A 23389-nucleotide genomic window follows, 5' to 3' on the forward strand; every position below is an offset into this window, starting at 1 on the left:
AAAGATCTTGAAATCAAAGATGATAAAATAACTCAAACACGGTCTTACCTGGGGAACGTAAAATAACTTTCCTCTCTCGGGTTTAGTTAGACGTCCTCCAAAAAGAGGCCATAACTATAAAAGCAAAGGAGGAGGGGGAAGAAGAGCTGTAAATTTCACAATGTAGTAGATTATATGGCAAAATAAGACTACAAAACCGTAAGGCCAATTTTTACTTACTTCACCAAGAACACGGAAAAGTGAACTCTTTCCACAGCCATTTGGACCACAAATTAGAACGTTGGCCCCAGACCGAACCTGAAAGGAAATGAGTCTATGAATTAATTAAATAGAATATACACTCAATGAACATTTCCGTAGAGTCAAATAGTTCTTTGCTAATGATAAGCTTTCTATTATGTCTATAAATGTGATATTAGGTAGAAGCAGTGGAGGGTACGGATGAAGAGACCTTTTATTTTTGTTTACTTTCAATTTTTACTCAGTCACTTTTTTTCCCACTTAAATATCACTATTGATTGATATCAACTTAATCTCAATCAGAACACAAAGATCTAAAGCTTGAATTCTTGAAAACAGTAATTATGTATGTAAACAGTCTTTTTTTAAAAAATAGAATTGTACTATATATACTGCTCTACAACTTGTTATTATTTAACAATATATCGGGTGCTGAATAGACTCATCCTGCCTAGTTGGGGAGGTCAGTAAAGAATTATAATGTTTATTTTGCTGTGCTTTTGAGGTTTTTAAAAGCAATGTACTTTTTAAAAAAATCTAGTTATATATTGCTTACAAGAAATATACCATAATAAAATGGCTCAGGAAAGGTATAAATAAAGACTTGCACAAAATATATGAACAGATGTAAACAAAATGAATTTCATGGAAGGGATCAAGCTGGTGGAGTAGAAGGATGTGCTCTCACTCCCTCTTGCGAGAGAACCAGAATCACAACTAGCTCCTGGACAACCATCAACAGGAAGACACTGGAACTCACCAAAAAAGATACCCCACATCCAAAGACAAAGGTGGAGCTGCAATGTGACGGTAGGAGAGGAACAATCACAATAAAATCAAATCCCATAACCACTGGGAGAACACAAACTGGAGAACAATTATACCACAGAAGTCCACCCTCTGGAGTGAAGGTTCTGAGCCCCACGTCAGGCTTCCCAACCTAGGGGTCCGGCAACAGGAGGAGGAATTCCCAGAGAATCAGTCTTTGAAGGCTAGCAGGATTTGACTGCAGGACTTCAGCAGGACTGGGGGAAACAGAGACTCCACTCTTGGAGGGCACACACAAAGTAGTATGCGCATCGGGACCCAGGCGGAAGGAGCAGTGACCTCATAGGAGACTGAACCAGACCTACCTACTAGTGTTGGAGGGTCTCCTGCAGAGGCGGGGGGGGTGGCTATGGCTCACCATGGGGGCAAGGACACTGGCAGCAGAAGTTCTGGGAAGTACTCCTTGGTGTGAGCCCTCCCAGAGTCACCATTAGCCCCACCAAAGAGCTGGGTAGGCTCCAGCATTGGGTCGCCTCAGGCCAAACAACCAACGGGGAGGCAACCCAGCCACACACATCAGCAGACAAGTGGATTAAAGTTTCACTGAGCTCTGCCCACCAGAGTAACACCCAGCTCTACCTACCACCAGTCCCTCCCAACAGGAAGCTTACACAAGTCTCTTACATAGCCTGCCTCATCCACCAGACGGCAGACAGCAGAAACAAGAAGAACTACAGTCCTGCAGCCTGTGGAACGAAAACCACATTCACAGAAAGATAGACAAAATGAAAAGGCAGAATACTATGTACCAGATGAAGGAACAAGATAAAACCCCAGAAAAACAACTAAATGAAGTGGAGACAGGCAACCTTCGAGAAAAAGAATTCAGAATAGTGATAGCGAAGATGATCCAGGACCTCGGAAAAAGAATGGAGGCAAAGATTGAGAAGATGCAAGAAATGTTTAACAAAGACATAGAAGAATTAAAGAACAAACACCTAGAAGATTTAAGAACAAACAAACAGAGATGAACAACACAATAACTGAAATGAAACGTACACTAGAAGGAATCAATAGCAGAGTAACTGAGGCAGCAGAACAGATAAGTGACCTGAAAGAAATGGTGGAATTCACTGCTGTGGAACAGAATATGGAAGAAAGAATGGTGGAATTCACTGCTGTGGAACAGAATAAAGAATGAAAAGAAATGAAGACAGACTGAGAGACCTCTGGGACAACATTAAACGCATGAACATTCACTTTACAGGGGTCCCCAGAAGAAGAAGAGACAGAGAAAGGACCCAAGAAAATATTTGAAGAGATCAGAGTCGAAAACTTCCTTAACATGGGAAAGAAAATAGCCACCCAAGTCCAGGAAGTGCAGAGAGTCCCACGCAGGATAAACCCAAGGAGAAACACGCCAAGACACATAGTAATCAAATTGGCAAAAATTAAAGACAAAGAAAAATTATTAAAAGCAACAAGGGAAAAATGACAAATACAAGGGAACTCCCATAATGTTATCAGCTCATTTCTCAGCAGAAACTCTACAAGCCAGAAGGGAGTAGCATGATATATCTAAAGTACAACTAAGATTACTTCCCTGGCAAGGATCTCATTCAGATTCAATGGAGAAATCAAAAGCTTTACAGACAAGCAAAAGCTAAGAGAATTCAGCACCACCAAACCAGCTCTACAACAAATGCTAAAGGAACTTCTCTAGGTGGGAAACACAGAGAAAAAAAGGACATACAAAAACAAACCCAAGGGACTTCCCTGGTGGTGCAGTGGTTAAGAATCCACCTGCCAATGCAGGAGACATGGGTTTGAGCCCTGGTCCGGGAAGATCCCACATGCCACAGAGCAACTAAGCCCGTGCGCCACAACTACTGAGCCTGCACTCTGGAGCCCGCGAGCCACAACTACTGAGCCCATGTGCCACAACTACTGAAGCCCGCGGACCTAGAGCCTGTGCTCCACAACAAGAGGAGCCACCACAATGAGAAGCCCGCACACTGCAACAAAGACCCAACGCAGCCCAAAATAAATAAATAAATATAATTTTTGGAAAAAAGAATAACAGCAAACCCAAAACAATTAAGAAAATGGTAATAGGAACATACATATTGATAATTACCTTAAATGTGAATGGATTAAATGCTCCAACCAAAAGACACAGGATTGCTGAATGGATACAAAAACAAGACCCATAAATAGGCTGCCTATAAGAGACCCACTTCAGACCTAGGGACACATGCAGAACAAAAGTGAGGAGATGGAAAAAGATATTCCATGCAAATGGAAATCAAAAGAAAGCTGGAGTAGCAACACTCATATCAGATAAAATAGACTTTAAAATAAAGAATGTTACAAGAGACAAAAAGGACACTACATAATGATCAAGGGATCAATCCAAGAAGAAGATATAACAATTATAAATATTTATGCACCAACATAGGAGCACCTCAATACATAAGGCAAATGCTAACAGCTATAAAAGAGGAAATTGATGGTAACACAATAATAGAGGGGGACTTTAACACCTCACTTACACCAATGGACAGATAATCCAGACAGAAAATTAACAAGGACAGGATTTAAATGACACAACAGACCAGACAGATTTAATTGATATTTATAGGACATTCCATCCAAAAACAGCAGATTACACTTTCTTCTCAAGTGCACATGGAACATTCTCCAGGATAGATCACACCATGGGTCACAAATCAAACCTTGGTAAGTTTAAGAACACTGAAATCATATCAAGCATCTTTTTCGACCACAACGCTATGAGATTAGAAATCAATTACAGGGAAAAAACCGTAAAATCCAAACATGGAGGCTAAACAATACATTACTAAATAACCAAGAGATCACTGAGGAAATCAAAACATACCTAGAGACAAATGACAACGAAAACACAATGACCCAAAACCTATGGGATGCAGCAAAAGCAGTTCTAAGAGGGAAGTTTAGAGCAACACAATCCTACCCCAAGAAACAAGAAAAATCTCAAATAAGCAATCTAAGCTTACACCTAAAGGAACTAGAGAAAGAAGAACAAACAAAACCCAAAGATAGTAGAAGGAAAGAAACCATAAAGATCAGAGCAGAAATAAATGCAATGCAAACAAAGAAAACAATAGCAAAGATCAATAAAACTAAAAGCTGGTTCTCTGAGAAGATAAACAAGATCGATAAAGCTTTAGCCAGACTCATCAAGAAAAAGAGGGAGAGGAGGACTCAAATCAATAAAATCAGAAATGAAAAAGAAGTTACAATGGACACCACAGAAATACAAAGCATCCTAAGAGACTACTACAAGCAACTCTATGCCAATAAAATGGACAACCTGGAAGAAGTGGACACATTTAGAAAAGCACAACCTTCCGAGACTGAACCAGGAAGAAATGGAAAATATAAACAGACCAATCACAAGCACTGAAATTGAAACTGTGATTAAAAATCTTCCAACAAACAAAAATCCAGGACCAAATGGCTTCACAGGTGAATTCTATCAAACATTTAGAGGAGAGCTAACATCTATCCTTCTCAAACTCTTCCAAAATATAGCAGAGGGAGGAGCACTCCCAAACTCATTCTACAAGGCCACCATCACCCTGATACCCAAACCAGACAAAGATACTACAATAAAAGAAAATTACAGACTGATGAATATAGATGCAAAAATCCTCAACAAAATACTAGCAAACAGAATCCAACAACACATTAAAAGGATCATACACCATGATCAAGTGGGATTTATCCCAGGGATGCAAGGATTCTTCAATATATGCCAATCAATGTGATATACCATATTAAGAAATTGAAGAAAAAAACTATATGATCATCTCAATAGATGCAGAAAAAGCTTTTGACAAAATTCAACACCCATTTACGATAAAAACTCTCCAGAAAGTGGGCATAGAGGGAACCTACCTTAACATAACAAAGGCCATATATGACAAACCCACAGCAAACATCGTTCTCAATCGTGAAAAACTGAAAGCATTTCCTCTAAGATCAGGAAAAGACAAGGATGTCTACTCTCACCACTTTTATTCAACATAGTTTTGGAAGTCCTAGCCACAGCAATCAGAGAAGAAAAAGAAATAAAAGGAATACAAATTGGAAAAGAAGTAAAACTGTCACTGTTAGCAGATGACATGATACTATACATAGATAATCCTAAAGATGCCACCAGAAAACTACTAGAGCTAATCAATGAATTTGGTAAAGTTGCAGGATACAAAATTAACACATAGAAATCTCTTGCATTCCTATACACTAACAATGAAAGATCAGAAAGAGAAATTAAGGAAACAATCTCATTTACCATTGCAATGAAAAGAATAATATACCTAGGAATAAACCTACCTAAGCAGGTAAAAGACCTGTACTCAGAAAACTATAAGACACCGATGAAAGAAATCAAAGATGACAGCAACAGATGGAGAAAAATACCATGTTCTTAGATTGGAAGAATCAATACTGTGAAAATGACTATACTACCCAAAGCAATCTACAGATTCAATGCAATCCCTACCAAATTACCAACGGCATTTTTCACAGAACTAGAACAAATCATCTTAAAATTTGTATGGAGACACAAAAGACCCTGAACAGCCAAAGCAATCTTGAGGGAAAAAAATGGAGCTGGAGGAATCACACTCCCTGACTTCAGACTATACCACAAAGCTACAGTAATCAAGACAATATGGTATTGGCACAGAAACAGAATACAGATCAGTGGAACAGGATAGAAAGTCCAGAGATAAACCCACACGCCTATGTTCAACTAATCTATGACAAAGGAGGCAAGGATATATAATAGAGAAAAGACAGCCTCTTCAATAAGTGATGCTGGGAAAACTGGGCAGCTACATGTAAAAGAATGAAATTAGAACACTCCTTAACACCATAAACAAAAAATAAACTCAAAATGGATTAAAGACTTAAATGTAAGACCAGACACTATAAAACTGTTAGAGGAAAACACAGGAAGAAGACTCTTTGACATAAATCACAGGAAGATCTTTTTTTTATCCACCTCCTAGAGTAATGGAAATAAAAACAAAAATAAACAAATGGGACGTAATGAAACTTCAAAGATTTTGCACAGCAAAGGAAACTATAAAGACAAAAAAGACAACCCTCAGAATGGGAGACAATATTTGCAAACGAATCAATGGAAAAAGGATTAATCTCCAAAATACAAAAACAGCTCATGCAGCTCAGTATTAAAAGAAACAAATAACCCAATCCAAAAATGGGCAGAAGACCTAAATAGACATTTCTCCAAAGAAGACATACAGATGCCCAAGAGGCACATGAAAAGCTGCTCAACATCAGTAATTTTTAGAGAAATGCAAATGAAAACTACAATGAGGTATCACCTCACACCGGTTAGAATGGGCATCCTCAGAAAATCCACAAACAACAAATGCCAGAGAGGGTGTGGAGAAAAGGGAACCTTCTCGCACTGTTGGTGGGAATGTAAATTGATACAGCCACTATAGAGAATAGCATGGAGGGTCCTTAAGAAATTAAAAATAGAATTACCATATGACCCAGCAATCCCACTACTGGGCAGATAGCCAGGGAAAACCGTAATTCAAAAAGACACATGCACCCCAATGCTCACTGCAGCACTATTTACAATAGCCAGGTCATGGAAGCAACCTAAATGCCCATGAACAGACGAATGGATACAGAAGATGTGGTACATATATACAATGGAATATTACTCAGCCAGAAAAAGAAACGAAATTGGGGCATTTGTAGAGACATGGATGGACCTGGAGACTGTCACAGAGAGTGAAGTAAGTCAGAAAGAGAAAAGCAAGTATCATATATTAACACATATATGTGGAATCCAGAAAAATGGTGCAGATGAACTGGTTTGCACAGCAGAAATAGAGACACAGATGTAGAGAACAAACGTATGGACACCAAAGGGGGGGAAGTGGAGGTGGGGGTCAAGGGTGGGGGGCAGGGTGGTGGTGGTATGAATTGGGAGATTGGGATTGACATGTATACACTAATATGTATAAAATAGATAACTAATAAGAACCTGCTATATAAAAATGAAAGAAAATTTAAAATAAATAAACAAACAAACAACATATCACAGATGTTCTTTCAGGTCAGTATATTCAGATTCTCCGCATTCCTCTCTTAATGCCTGCAGTGTATTCCATAGCAAGGATGTATCATAACTTATTTAAATACTCTCCTTTTGTTAAATATTTAGGTCATCTGCATTTTGATTGCTCTTTTAATAATACTGCAATGAAGCTCTGAGAGAGCAAATTGATGCACTAGTGAGAAATACTTCTACAGATCAGATTCTTAGAAATTATGTGTTGTATCAAAGTACATATGTATTATAAGTATTTATAAGTGCCACCAAATTGCTCTGCAACAACGTAAAGTTGAATGAAAAATGTCAAGAGTGGTTGATTTCTAAGCTTATGGTCTTATCTGAGTTAATCAACCTGGTGATGAATCAAAACACCTGAGTCCTAATTGTAGCTCACAGAGCAACGTATCACAGCAGGAAAAGACATCAGAGACATGAGTTAGCCTGGCTGCGGAACCTGCCTTTTTTAAACTGTTGAGCCTTAGGTTCCTATTTTTTAATTCAATGAATATGTATTGAATACTCAGTGTCCGGCTCTGTTCGAGGCAATGCAGCTACATTAGTGAGTAAAAGAGACCAAAGAAACCCAAAGAACAAAAAAAACACAACAAAATCTTTACCCTTACCAGTATACATTCTAGTGGGAGAGATATACGATAAGGAACATGCATAATAAATAAGTAAATTAAACAGCATGTTAGAAAATAAGTGCTACAGGGAAAAAAATAGATAAAGGTAAAAAAAACTGGGGTGGGGGGTGGTTGCATTTTTAAGGTGGTCAGGCCAGGCCTCACTGAAAATGACAACTGGGCAAAACTGTGAAAGAAAGAGTAAACTAGAAGTTTATCTGGAGGGACTGTTCCAGTCCCAACCCTACCCACAAAAAGTAGCTACAAAGGCTGAGGCAGGAATGTACCTGCCCTATTCAAAAACCAGAAAGGATTCTGCTGAAGAAGAATGAGCAGGAGGAAGGAGTAGTAGGAAATGAGCTCAGAGAGGTAAGAGGTGGTGGTAGGGTAATGGCAGGTAAACCCTATAGGGTGCTGTAAGCCACTGAAAGAACTTTTTCTGAGGGAATGCAGAGCCTTCTGCATTATTCACAACAGTCGAAAGTGGAAGCAACCCAAGTGGATAAATGAATAAACAAAATGTGGCATATACATACAATGGAATATTATTATTCAGCCTTAAAAGGAATGAAATTCTGGTACATGCCACACATGAATGAACCTGAAGACATGATGCTAAATGAGATATGCCAGACACAAAAGGACAAATACTATGATTCCATTCACATGACGTACCCAGAATAGGCAAATTCAGTGAGACAGAAAGTAGAACAGCGGTTACCAGGGACTAAGGGGTGGGGAGAAACGAGTTACTGTTTAATGGGTACAGAGTTTCTCTTTGCTGTGATGAAAAAGTTCTGAAGGTAGTGGTGATGGTTGCACAACACACTAAATGTACTTAATGCCACTGAACTGTATACTTCAAAATAGTTAAAATGGTAAATTTTATGTTGTGTATTAGAGAATGAGCTATTCTGAATGACTTTTCCAGATATTTGTCTTTTTTTCTGAGAAATTATTTTAAAGAGTTATTTTGATGGACTTCTTCTAAATACATATTTCTTCTTCCTATAAAATTGAATATAGTGAATATTCCTAGTAATACATTATATATAATAATTGTACTCTACTATAAAAGTGTTTCCCCTAGGAGCACCTTAAAGTTCAGAGAACGATTAATTAAATGGTTCCCTATCACTCTGATTTATTTAGGTAATGTTAGCCATATGTACTGTTTTCTGCACCTAACTGCTTATTGTGGTTTTCACTGATATCCAATACCCCTCCACATTATTTGGTGCAACATGCCAGGAAACCTAAAAACCAAGTTTGTAATGATGTGTATAAATAATAACTAGAGTTACTTAAATCCTTAGGTACTCTTCTATGCACAAATGCCTTAGACTCAGCATTAACTTTTCTTTACTCCGTGGCTTTTGATAATGTTGGACAAAACTTCCAATTACGACATCAGCCATGGCAAGCCAGTGATAAGTTTTCCAAATTAAAAATGTGTAAAAACATGTATTTTTTTTTCTGGGTTGAATTAAGACTAAATGCCAAGGGTAACTTTCACTGAAAACCAGTTATTAAGTTCTTAATAACACTCTATTTAAAAATTTTTTTAATATAAATTTATTTGATTTATTTATTTTTGGCTGCGTTGGGTCTTCATTGCTGCACACGGGCTTTCTTTGGTTGTGGTGAGCAGGGGCTACTCTTTGTTGCGGTGCACAGGCTTCTCATTGTGGTGGCCTCTCTTGTTGCAGAGCATGGGCTCTAGGCAAAGGCTTCAGTAGCTGTGGCGCACGGGCTTAGTTGCTCCGTGGCATGTGGGATCTTCCCGGACCAGGGCTGGAACCAGTGTCCCCTGCACTGGCAGGAGGATTCTTAACCACTGCACCACCAGGGAAGTCCCAATAACACTCTATTATTGAGGATCCTGGATTGCTTTACTGGGGCAATGAATGCTTTGAACCACCATATCTTTACCATAAAAATATTCCCCCAGAAATATCACTTCTTGATAAATCCTACTTCCTATGAATTTACTATAATAAAACATCAAAATATTCTACACATAAATATGATTTAAATAAAAGAGAGATTACATGAAAGTATGCTGTTTACGAAGATTTACTTAGGCTTCTTTAAACATTAAAATATGCTTGCTTACTAAAAGATAAAAATTTTAGTAAGTTACAAAGTACTATTTTAACGGCCACATTATAATCTACAAGTAGTTATTTCTTAGGGTTTCTCCAGTCTATATAAATATACCACTGCTGAGGGAGTTTATAAAGGAATAAGATATAAAAACCCCTATCTCAAAGAAGCTTATATTATTTGGTTATTAGGTAACCCAAAAGGCAAACTGATCATAAAGTAGGACACATTTATTTGTGATGGCCAAGTCTCAGTTTTACCATGCCTCTTTGCAGGAGAAAGGAATCTTTATTTTCAAGTAAGCCATATGGATAGAAAACAATCAGATGTTACAAAGAAGTGATGGATGTTTGTTGAATTAAAAAACAAAACTATGTTAAAAAAAATGATAGAAAGACAAAATAAATTAGAAAAAGCCAAGTCTAACTTAGAATACCCTAAGTCAGAAAGAGACAGAAGAGGAATTTATAACAGTGGACCAAAAGTACAGAAGTCAAAGAAACAGCTCCAAGTGGAGGAGAAAACAATACAAGAATCACAGAATAGACAACAGAGATATAGAACATGGTCACAGAGTAAAAAAACTTAAACAAGCAGGGGTGTAACTGATAACTAAAATAAGACTTTCCAAAATAAGAGCAAAAAAGTTAGGTCCTTTCTGAGACTAAAAAAGTGAAGTTATCAGGACTGGCCAGAAGTATACTAAAATGCAAACATAAAGGCTTTAAAGAGAAGGGCGGCTTTGGACTAAAATGAAAGGGACAGCATTAGTGTGGTAACCTTATGACAAAGTGAGCGTATCACAGACCATAATCATGATCTATTTACTCCATGTGGCTGTACATACAGATCCCAAGTCTCTCCTCACTAGGCTCAAGCCATGTGTGCATCTGTACTGTTGGCGTATTCTATGTCTGTGTGAAGGCAGAAGTGAGGGAAGGTAGGAGAAAGGGCTAAGAGGATTCTTCAATGGAGAAATCTCATGGCCCTTTCTACTCTTGGGTAGTGACAATAAAGGGGCTACTGGAAATCTATCAAAGATGGAGTGTTGAGCTCTGTTTTATTCCTGAAATCAAGCCCTGTAGGTGGCCATCTACTTTGCCAAGGGAGCAAAGCAGCACCTGGAGCTAAATGAGAAAACACTTCTGTAATACTTGTGCCATTAAATATTTACCAACTATATTCACATTTTCTGTATTTCCCTTTTTGTTTCCTGGCTTTAAAATAAACATTACAATATATAACACTCATTGTTGAGTAAGTCCAAAGTACTTTGCATAACTGACACTTTTCATTTTTACAGTTCCTTAAAAAGAAAGTGGAGACGTACATAATACATATACATGACTAAGAGGAGAAAAACTGAAGACTTACCTATAATTATAACACTTTGAAAACAAATCCAATAATTATACTCCCTATTTTATAAACTATCAGACAACATTCCATCAATAACAGCAGTTGAAAAGAATCTCCACATACAACACAAATTACAGAAGACCATAAACATAAGCATGTAGAGAATTCTAGAGTTGTGCTGTCCAATTCAACAGCCACTAGTCACATGGCTATTTAAGGTCAAATTCATTAAAATTAAGTAAAATCTAAAATTCAGTTCAACTGTACTAGCCATATTTCAAGAATACAATATCCACATGTGGCTACTATACTGGGCAATGCAGATATAGAACATTTCCATCATGGCAGTAAGTTCTATTGGACAGTGTTATTCTAGAGTAACGGTACCTGGAACTGGAGAGACAGCCCACATGATAGACATCTGTTACTAATCTTCAAGATTTTCAGATGTGAACTATTCGTAAAGTCACAATAGACACATAACCTAAATAGTAACCCTTAGGCCTGCAAGAATCTTATAAAATCATACAATAACAATAATTCTCATCTTTTGCTTTTTCTTTTTAATTTGGCCTGCCATATTCCCATTTGGTTAACAGACTATATTGATCAGCATCACAATTCACTTGGCTCGAGATGTTATGTGTCTTGGGTGAGTGGCAATCTGCAGTGCTATTGTGCTGCTCTTCCACTGTTTTCATCAGTAATATGAAAGTCTATGTTTTGTTTTTATAGGTACAGATCCTCCTATACCATCGAAATACTACCAAATGGTAAATTATTTTAATTTAAAGAGACTAATGTTATATTTGCATGTTTAAATATTCATCTTACATCGGAGATTCCAATTATCTATATCTTCTATGGCTTTCTTCAGATGGACTTTATTTGCAAAAGATTTTTGATAGTAGTATTTGAAACTTTAAAGTCCTGTCAAATAAGAAAAATAAATTTCTATTTCAAAGACTTACTTTTTATTTTCTTCTTCCAGTTTTATTGAGATATCATTGACATGCAACACTGTCTAAGTTTAAGGTGTGCAGCATAATGATTTGGCTTCCAAACACCATGAAATGATTATCACAGTAAGTTTAGTGAACATCCACCACCTCATACAGATACAAAATTAAAGAAATAGAAAAAAAATTTGTGTGTGTGATGAGAACTCCTAGGGTTTACTCTCTTAACAACTTTCCTATATAACATACAGCAGTGTTTTTATATTGATCATGTTGTACATTACATCCCTGGTACATATTTATCTTATAACTGGAAATTTACAGTACTTTATGACTACCTTAATCGAAGGCAGTCCTCCTTTATAAAGGCTTACTTTTTAAAGCAATTTTATGGGTTCAGAAACTAAGTGAACCCTTAAAATTATGTTAAATATTCAGACAACAGTTCTTCATTTCACGTTTTGAAGATGATTTAAGCTTTTATATAACCATGTAAAAACTTACTTCAAAATTAAGGTCTCGAATCAAGATATCTCCATTTGGCGTTGCTAAAGGAACATGATCAAATCTATAGAGGAAATTAATAAAAAGAGATTAATTTTACATTAAACACTAAGCAGATGTAGCTGAAAGAGAAAGGCTACTGTGTAGTTTAACAGACGTTTATGGTGCTAAAGAACCCTTTTCTGTACGTACTTTATAATGTTATCTGCATTGATGATTTCTCCAACACCAAGTATCAAGGGAATGCCTTGTGCTCCTTCAATACATTAAATGGAAAAATCAGTATTAAAGCATCATGTCATGTCAGCAAAAACTTATAATATGTGATCTAGTGAATTCATATTTACCTTTTTCCTGTTGTGAGACCATGGTGCGTTCATATTTGCCCTGATTTAAATCCTTTAGTACTTGCATTAATTCTGTAATCCGAGCAGTAAAGCTGAAAAAAAAAGAAGTCATAATCAAAACTCCAAAGGCTATCATATCTTTAATTTTTACTATTTGAATATAATTGACATATAACATTAAGTTCATATTTTTTACTTTATACAAATCTAACTGAAGTTTCTAACCTTATCATTTAGTTTAAATGAGATAATTTAAAAGACATCTCATCAACATAAAGTATTAGTGACAGTACACGTTTTATTATTATGCTTCAACAGGAGAGCAGGAACCTGCGGCTAAGAAAAGAGATCTCATAGGATCCCACCTCAACAGATACTTCATTAATAGGCAAATCAAGAAGGTTCTCTGCCACTAGAATTTTAAGGAATTTTCTAGTAAATACTATAAAAGGACTAATGCTAGTGCATTCTTTAGGTCCAGGAAGCATGGACCCTGAGTTCCTGCTGGAGTGAGTTATAAAGCCTTGGATAAACTTGGCTTTTCTCTCTGAGGACGTCATTTATTTTAAGTATGCCAAATGCACACTACTTCCCTGCAAACATGGAAGAATTTGGAGGATTCCTCTCTTTCTTCCTCTGAAGAGGGAAAAAGATGAAGTGTTCTTAATATTAGAGAGAAATCACTGTGGTGATAGAAAGCAAAACTAATGACAAGAAGTTGAGGAGTAGAAGAATGATATGATGGTCGAAGAGAAAGCACTCTAACCAGAGTAGCAGACAGGATCATTCTGTGAATAACAGGCAGAAACTTCCTAAAGGAACAGAAGCATCCCATATACTAGGAACTGTAAAGGCAGGAGAAAGTTATTAACAAGTAGGAAGAATGTCAGCATTCTCAAGAGAGAGACTCCTCATAGTAGTTTGTAACTTCTTCTCTCTTGCCATGAAGACCTTAACTGCCAAAGGAGTAGAGAAGAAGGAAGAGAGGAAATAGGCAGACTGATCACAGGCCTGGGAAAGATCCAAAGACATCTAATTTCTTCAGATGACCTGAAACTTACGGTGCTTTTTTTTACATTATAGTTTTTTTGACACCATACCAAGCCCTTTATATTAGACCTTGAAATTTTCAAATATTTAACTCCATTTGATGGTCTAAGAACAATTTTACTAGACACCCTGACCATATTTACAACTGGACCTACAGCTACCATAAGGTAACTTTTCATTTTTTTTCATTAAAATCAACTTCATCCTTGTTTATCTTTTGCTGAGTTACCAGGTATCAAAGACCTAAGGAAAAAAAAGTATGGTAGGGGACAAAAAAGTTCAAACGAGAAAATTCTATTCACTAACTTAATTTTCTGTGAATCAAGGAAAGACTGCCACAATTTGACATTTCCCAGCTTACTGAATACCAGTGTCCACAGAACAGACAGCTTGAGAACAACTAACCTAGTTTAAGGCTCCAAACAGCTATCTTAAGGAAACATGAAAAGTTCACTATCAAAGAAAAATCTTCCTAATTTTCTATCAAAACCAGCTTGCAAGAGCAAGAAATACGGGGCTTCACTGCCCCTTATCTCAACCTCAACTGGGCACAATCATTAAGGATAACATATTTAAAAAAAATTATTCTCTGCAATTGCTCATTATTACTAATCTTACTTACCCAGCCAATCTTGTCATTTCACGGCCAGCCAAAACTATTCGACCCAGAGCTTGAGACATTCGCAAAAGCATTCTTCCACTTTGGTAGTAATCCTGAGATAGAAATAAATATTAGTTTTCACTTATATTTCTAAGATTAAAACTAGCTTTTCTTTATTGTTATACTGAAAATTTCAAATGAGTATGACTACTACTACCACTTTACCTCTAGAAGTTCTGAATGTGAGCTTTTGAGATGTCGAGTATGAGACAAGTCTAGGAAAGGACGACTGACAACTACGTAACCAACCACAGTGGCAAAATCTGAAACAAAACAGTTAAGACTTAAAAACATCAACAATACTTCACTTTTCTCACAAATTCCATTCTGCTATCTCTTTTAAAGCATACTTACATTTGGCAATTATGCTATCAATGAAGCCCATAGAAAACCGAAACAAAATGAAATTATGTAGGTGCTCCACCTGGCAGAAAGCAAAAACAAAAAATATATATACTTTCTGTATATTAAAAAAATGAATCTACCATGAGGACAAAAGAAACTAAATAATTTTTGTATTCAACAAATATTAACTGAGTGCCTGTGACCTCTGATTACATTATACATCACATTTCATTGAGCACAATGCTGATCACAGAACAGGTGCCAAACAAATACTTCATGAAACCATTTTTATGCAAACAGAATGGAAACTACTTAAAGAATATTAGTGTGGTGTCCCTTGCATGTAACAGTACCATGATGCTGTATTCATAATATTGTCAGATACATACATGTTAAAATTGATCAATAATCAAAACAAAAAGAACAGAAAGATGAGCTAATTTAGGTGAAACACCAGCTGTCTGGAAATAGCACTCAATGCTTTGCCTTAGTTGGAAACCTCTGGCCTGTGCTTTCTCTAAGAATTACATTACACTCAGTTTGAACCAAGCGCTAATGATGGTGCACAGCCCGAGTCTGTAGCCTTAATCTCAGCATGCATTATCTCAAAATTACAAGTCTAAAAAAGTATTTTATTCTGCATTTTTAATGTTCTTGACTTTTCCATCTATCATATTACTCAAGGCCCTGCATGATCCGGCACTGGTCTCTATCTGAAACCTCATCTGCTTCTACTTTGCTCTTTCTCACTAAGCTCCAGAAATATGGGTTCCTCAAACATGCTTCTGCCTTAAGGCTTTCCTCCTGCTGTTCCCTCTTCCAGGATTACTGTCTTCCTAGATATTTATATTCTGTGACTAACTCCCTTACTTCATATGGGTTTCTGATAAAATGTCACCTCTTCAAGAAAGACCTTCTTGCCATCCCCTACCTAAAATAGCTGGGCAACAGCCCCCATCATACTCTACCACTTTATTCCATTTTATTTTTGGTCACAAAATTCACTACAACCTGAAATCATATATTGTAAAATATTCAGTTGTTTACTTGTTTATTGTCTCCCCCACTAAAACATGGATTTCCTGAGTATAGGGTAGCTTGCTCTTAATATCTTCTGTAAAAGAACAATGGCTGGAACATGTATTCAATGAATGACAGATGTTACATACTGAGCTCAATGCTGGAGATACAACAATGAATAAAGCAGACAAGGTCCCTGAGCTCATGGAATTCACATACTAATGAAAGAGACAAACTAGTAAACAAACAAGATAATTATAAATCGCAATGTATGCTTTTAAGGAAACAGATCATTAAAATGGGAAAATAACTGGTGGAGGCCATCAGAGAAGACAAGGCCTCAAAAAGGTGTTAACTTCTGGGCTAAAATCTAAAGGATAAGCATGGGCAAGCCATGTGAAGAGCGAACTAGTTAACAGCAGTCCCCTAGAAAATTACCTTAAATGCATTTTGTCAGTGAATACTATCAAAGTCCAGTCATGTTAAATATAAAAAAGGCAAAAATTCAATTTCTGAAATAATTTCAAATAACTTCTTTAACCTTTAAAAATCACCTCAAATATGTATTTAATTTCAAAAACTTCCACTAAAATGTAAGCTCCTTAAAGGGAGGATGTGGCCCATCACACATACCACTGTTATCACACTAATCACCTGGACAAGCACAGACACCTAGATGGTGCTCCTTATCTTCTGAATGAATAATCAATAAAATTAATTAAATTCAAATTTTCCAAGCAGCAGGTAAATAAAAACCAAGGTATAGTTTTCATAAGAAACAACATTTATATTCTAAATCAAGGGTCAGCAAACTATGGCCCACAGTTCAAATCCAGCCTGTCACTTATTTTTGTAAATAAAGTTTTATTAGAACATAGCCACATCCATTCATTTACATATAGAATATGGTTACTCTTTTTTTTTTTTTTTTTTTAACAAAGTCCTCGGTGCCCAGCATGGCGTTCAAGGCCTTTTTTTTTTTTTTTAATTATTATTATTTTTTTAATGCTATTCTTGTCTGCTTACATTCTTTTTATTTATGTATGTATGTATGTATGTATGGCTGTGTTGGGTCTTCGTTTCTGTGCGAGGGCTTTCTCTAGTTGTGGCAAGCGGGGGCCACTCTTCATCGCGGTGCGCGGGCCTCTCACTATCGCGGCCTCTCGTTGCCAAGCACAGGCTCCAGACGCGCAGGCTCAGTAATTGTGGCTCACGGGCCTAGTTGCTCCGCGGCATGTGGGATCTTCCCAGACCAGGGCTCGAACCCGCGTCCCCTACATTGGCAGGCAGATTCTCAACCACTGCGCCACCAGGGAAGCCCAATATGGTTACTCTTGAGTGGCAGAGTTGAACAGTTGCACCAGAGACCATATGGCCTGAAAAGCCTAAACTATACATGTATTATCTTGCCCATTACAGAAAATGTTTGCTGAACTGTGCTCACAGTATTTCCACGAATGCTACAGGAACAAATTCTTTCTGTAATAATCACTAAATTTATCACTAAATAAGACTCCTAAGTAACCGCTTTAAAATTACAGACAATTATTTTAATAAAACCTACCCATTTTTATAGTTGGGCAGCTTAATACATTGATTTGATAGTTTTTAGGAAAAAACACAGTATAAAAATTCTTCATAATTAGTTATTTAAAAAATAAATATTTTAAAGATTAAAGGTATATGTATGTATCTTGGCAAAGGCCCCCAATTTTTTTTCCATAAACACATGAGCCTCCAACATGTTATCTTACCAGTTTTCGGAAGACTGAGTAGATTGTCTGCTTTTCTCTTTTATTTCCATTGTAAAAGGCAATTTCTTCACTATTAAAGAAAATAATTTAGCAATTAATTTTAATGTTACCTAAGCCTGAAAAATAACTGAAATACCATATTTAATGACTGAATATTTGTATATAACTGGACATTTTGTGACTATGAGCTTATTGGGTACATCTCAAGCCACTATCTGTACCTAGCTCAACTGATCAGAGCACAGGAATACACACCTGACTGGATCACAGACTGCACTACCGACATATGTTGCATATGCCACATATAGCCTGGCTGGAAAAGATGTGCTGGGTTAATTCTCAGAAATGTGAATAAAGAAATAAGAAATATAATAAGAAATAAGAATTAAGAAGGAAATTGCCATGACATATAGGAAGGCAGGACTAGGACAGCCATTACTACAAACTGAGTACAGATCTAACCAGAAGGGAGAGGAGAAACCAACAGTTAGGAAAAAATAAGGTAGTGATGCCATGACATACAGCCTTTAAAAGACAAAAGCAAACTAAGTCCTGCCCGCTTCACAGTGCCAGCTCCCAGGAGGCCTAGCTGAACAGTTGTTCTTATTCTTGGAACCCCAGCATAGCCTCACAACTCCTCTTTCTTTGAGCTGATTTGAATGGGTACACAGGGGCCACAAGGATCTTAACTAGGAAAAAAGGGTCATCTTATGGATGAAGAAAGGTTAAATATAGTTAACTAAATTTGCAGAAGTCATGGAGCTGGCAAGTCAGATAGCTGAAATTATAACTCGTATCTGACACTGAAGTCTAGTTTTCCACTCTATTCAGTATAATGTAAACTCTCCCAGCAAAGTACCTCTTACAGCAGAGGAAAGTAAAGATTTACATAGGCATCTAGAAGGCACAGTTAAAACAGCCCTTAATAAACACCCAATATTTCTTTAAAGTCTCTTTTTTCCCTTAAAAAGTTATGTGAGTTTTATATTCTAGTCCAAACTGTACCTGTATTTTTTTCCATCATAAAAACAAGGTAGCCCCTACCTCAACCCATTCAAGTAAAATTAACTTTCCATAAAGTTGCTTCGTGTTTGACCTGCCTTTCACAATTTCCTTTACACAATAATACAGGGCCCCAGGGTATCAGAATCCCAGTTTAACACAATTCTATACCTATAATTTCTTTTCTTACTTCCTTTTACCTCCTCTGCACATTTAAGTCAGTGGAGAAAGATGAGGTGATAATTCTACTTCTCCTGAACGTTTTAGCCTAAACCTAAAACCTGAAAGAACAGAACATCCCAGAATACTGACAACTGCCTATCCAACATCTATTCTCTTCCATGTCCTTCTTCCTAAGAGAACCCCAATTTTCTTAAAGTTCTCTATCCTTTTCTATGCATCCAAATGGTTGAGGAATGGCCTCAACCCCATCCACAGGGGAAGAGTTCCCAACGGTCTAAGCCAATCACTTTGCTGTAATCGCTTTAGTGATAATTCTGGCCAATGAGATGTGAAAGAAAGTCTGTTGTGGGGCTTCTGGCGAAGTTTCCTTGCTCTCTTAGAGAGACAGCAGATATGGCCTGTTTTTGCTTCTGGACTTTTTGCAGGGGAGGAGGGCTGGTGAGATCTAAAACTGCTTTTGCCATCTTGTGATCACAAAAAGAACTAGCCAGAGGAAAAGGGTAACATACAGAGGAGGACAGAGCCAAGAGAAGACCCAGACACCCCAGTCATGCTGCGCCTGGAACTGCTCTATCTTTAAGAGTTTTTATGTGAAGTAGTAAATGTCTTTATTGTTGGAGCCACCTGAGTCAGGGTTTTCTGTTTCTTGCAATGGAAAGCATCCTAGCTGACACCATCTTTCATTCACTTGGCAGATCACCTCTCTACTCAACCTTCTATTCTTCTGTCTCCCTACAGCACAAAAACCCTATTTAGAACTGGTACTATTTTAGCAATCCAAGGAAATAAAGGAAGAGGGAACTGTTAAAAGAATAATTTCCTAAATAATTCTGTAATGCCAACAGGGTAGTAAATGAATATTAGGACCCTCAAAATGACTTAAGGTTGACAGATCATCAATATGCGAGAAAATGTATTGAGCACTTGCTACATATTAAAAACAGTGCTGGAAACTTTATATATATTTCATATTTAATCCTCAAGACAACCCTATATCATCTACCTAGCATAAACAAGAAAAGTGAGGCTATAAATAACTTGCCAAAAGTCATATATAACTGATAAGTGGAGAAGGTAGATTTTGAAACTAGTCAGGCTGGCTCCAACGCCCAATACTTCTTCCTTCTTTGGATTTTTAAACTGCCTGGAAAATAGGTAGAGACACATGCAGTGAGACTGAATTAACTTTGAGTATTCCAAATATAGTCTCAAACAAAAAACATTTGTGGATAAATTGAGACAAAATTTTCTTTGAAGAAGTAAATTTGAATTTAAATTGTTTTTTGACTTTGCTTAAAGTGAAATTAACAGAAAATTAGTCAATAGAAGACATGAAGAGGTAAATCAGGGATACTAAACAGTTAACAAGAAAAAGGGTTAGAAACGTAGAGGATTACTACTTTATAAAACCGATATCCTTCATAATGTATATTTTCAAAAGAAGTAAATACACACAGACATAATTTCAGTAACAGTGTTACTAGACTTTTTGGAGTCAGCTTACAGGACTTCAATATCCATACAAAGGAATTTTCAGTACAGCCAAATACATTTAATACATTTGTACACACCTGTTTGTGATGAGCCGAGAATTAACGTATCTATACTCTCCTTCAAGCTTTTGCTCAGTTATTGTCATCTTACCAATGGGTCTTCTAATTCGAGTTAGGAATAGCCCAGAAACAAGCAAGTAGGCCATCATGCTTGCTGGGCCCTGTTATTATTGGGAGAGAAAGATATACAAAGGTCAAGGATATAATAAATTCACTGAATGCAACACACACAATTTATTATAATTAACTCCAGTTACTTTGAGAGAAATTACTCTTTTGACTAATTTTTTCCCTTAATTGTTTCTTTTCTGAGAAATTACACACTGGGTCTTTTTTGTTTTTACTACTCATCTACTCCTCCTCCCACCACTCTTTCCCCAGCTCTCCCAAATTTGCTCATGTAAAAACTCCTAATTGCAGTCCTCACTCTTTCTTTTACAGCACCTAAAACTCTTCTGATGGAACTCTTCTCAATACTCTCTTAATTCCACAATAACTCGCAAACCTCTTTTTCGCCTTCTCTTTGAATGTTAATACTCCCTGAGGCTTCCTCTTTCACTCCCTTCTCCTCCCAAATTTATACCTCTAATCCCATCACTCTTAAGAACCCAAGATGTTATTTCCAAATACTTACTGTACATCTGAAGCTTACTACTCTGTAGAACCTCAAGCTCAATTCCCCCAAATGAGCTCAATCTGCCTTTCCCTTCTCCTGCATCTTGCTTCTAGCTGCCGTACTTTCTAATGTGGTAAAGTATCTCATCACGCATTGACCCTTCTAAGAGAGAAGCTTCAAGCTTGCCTTTCCAAGCTCATCGAAGGTACTTCCCTCATTCCCATATATATCCTATGTTCTGCCATACTGAAATAACTGTTTCCTGAACATGCCATTCAATGAAGTTGTTCTTATGTCTGGCAAGCCTGACATGTCTAATGGAGGCCTACTCATCATCCTCAAAGCAGTGCAAATATCACCTCCAATTCTTCTGGACAATAAATACATTTCCACACTTCCATTACTGGGCTTATCACTCTGCATTACAATTGTTTGAATATCTACCCTTTCACCAGACCATAATCCCTCTTCAGTAGGAACTGTGTCTTACTCATCTTTTTATTCAGACAGCGTGTATGGAATATAGTGTATATTATTTTTAAATTCAATATGATTGATTCAATGCATTTCAACAATTACTAGAAGTATGGGCAAAAGAGATAACTAAAACATAGTTTCTACCTAAGAAATACAAAATCAGAAAATAAGAACACATGGAGATATATTTAAATATAAATATAATACTTAAGTATTATAAACATGTAATAAGTACCATCAAAATATTACAATACACCGATAAGAGGCATTAAGCCTATTCACTTGTTTACAGTAAAAACAAGTTTTAAGAATGATTAAACCTGGCTTACGGGATATCAAAAGGTTAGGAAGATAGACAAGAAAATTAAAATAAAAAACTGCTTTCCCCAATGTTTTGGAACAAAAATCACTACATAAATTATTTATTAATCAACTACAGAAAGTATATACATACACATGTACATATATACATAAAACAACCACACTATTATATGATTGTTATAAATATATAACGATAATACTACATATTAAATGACTAAAGTTAGACTTCAACGAGAATACTCAGAACATAAAGGTCATTCTTACTAACACAAATGTCAGAGAGACACCTAATAAGGCTCATGGGATAGTCAACCATTTATATTATTATAAAATATTCTTGAAACTGTTATGGCCACTCTAAAAGTATTTAAACATTCAAATTTCATAGTAAAATAGCTGTCTCCAAATTTCTTTTTAGACATTACTTTGCAATAATAAATACATGTATGTTCAATGTTTAAGCACTTCTGGTTATTAAAGCCACAAAAATTTTCCAAGTGTCTGGCTTAAGGAAAATTAAAAAGCTAAATTACAAAACTTTAAAAATCTCTAGTACGGTATTATTTTATAACCAGACTTTATTAGGTATACTTGTAAAAAATACATTCTTTGAGATACATAAAAATTCTTACAAACCATCCAGCTATTCACAGCACAGTACTGTAGCCATTTTAAAGACAGAATAAAAGTAAACTTACCTGAGCTCCTATTGCACTCGTTAACTTGAAGATATACAAAACTATGTCTAAAAATGGCTGTAAAATAAACATCAGAAGGTTCAGAATTAAAAAGAACTAGATTGCCTAGACTGATAGCTAATAAACATGTTAAATACAAAATGCTATTTGACATTTAACACATAATTGTCAACATGCAGAGTTCCCACTATGTATAATTTACTGTAACAGTATGCAGCTCAATGAATACATAAAAGACACAGTTCTTACTCTCAAGAAACTCAAAATGGAGACAGCCTGACCAATGTCTACTGACCATCAACTGGGAAAAGTATTTACCACTTTCCATCAACTAAGGTAGCTCTACTGTGATAATTAACCGTTACTTACTTAGCAATTTCTCAACGTAGTATAAAGACACTGAATAAAATGACCTGAGTTTTAACCCCAAATCTACTAACAGCTTTTCTGGTTTCTATATATCTTCACCTGAAAAATGAGAGACTTTTTCTGCTCTTAACGTTGTCTGATTTTATCACAACATCTATTATGTTGAAATATGGTGAGTGAGCTTATGAATCTAATTTTCTGACCTAAAACTCAAGCTCCTAGAACTAATACGTTAATGTACTGCTCCTCACACAGAGACAACTCAACTGACATACCAAAAGTT

At 36.5% G+C, this 23389-nt stretch overlaps 1 protein-coding gene across 3 annotated transcripts in view; it reads right to left on the minus strand.

Annotated features, from left to right (window-relative positions):
• ABCD3 (ATP binding cassette subfamily D member 3) overlaps positions 1-23389 on the minus strand; it is a 95736-nt gene that overhangs the window by 26863 nt on the left and 45484 nt on the right. For 2 of the 3 annotated variants that reach the window (XM_082477378.1, XM_082477379.1), the window contains 11 exons: positions 22738-22794; positions 20644-20786; positions 17888-17957; positions 15123-15192; positions 14934-15031; positions 14730-14821; positions 13058-13149; positions 12903-12966; positions 12711-12774; positions 220-297; positions 49-114 (listed from right to left, as the gene is read on the minus strand). In XM_082477378.1, coding sequence (XP_082333504.1) covers positions 49-114; positions 220-297; positions 12711-12774; positions 12903-12966; positions 13058-13149; positions 14730-14821; positions 14934-15031; positions 15123-15192; positions 17888-17957; positions 20644-20786; positions 22738-22794 — 894 coding nt within the window. Of the gene's footprint in view, positions 1-48; positions 115-219; positions 298-12081; positions 12178-12710; positions 12775-12902; positions 12967-13057; positions 13150-14729; positions 14822-14933; positions 15032-15122; positions 15193-17887; positions 17958-20643; positions 20787-22737; positions 22795-23389 lie in introns of those variants that run through there. The other variant, XM_082477380.1, reaches the window with a different exon arrangement.

The sequence above is a fragment of the Balaenoptera physalus genome, assembly GCF_965194825.1.
Source record: "Balaenoptera physalus genome assembly, chromosome: 1".
Lineage (NCBI taxonomy): Eukaryota > Metazoa > Chordata > Mammalia > Artiodactyla > Balaenopteridae > Balaenoptera > Balaenoptera physalus.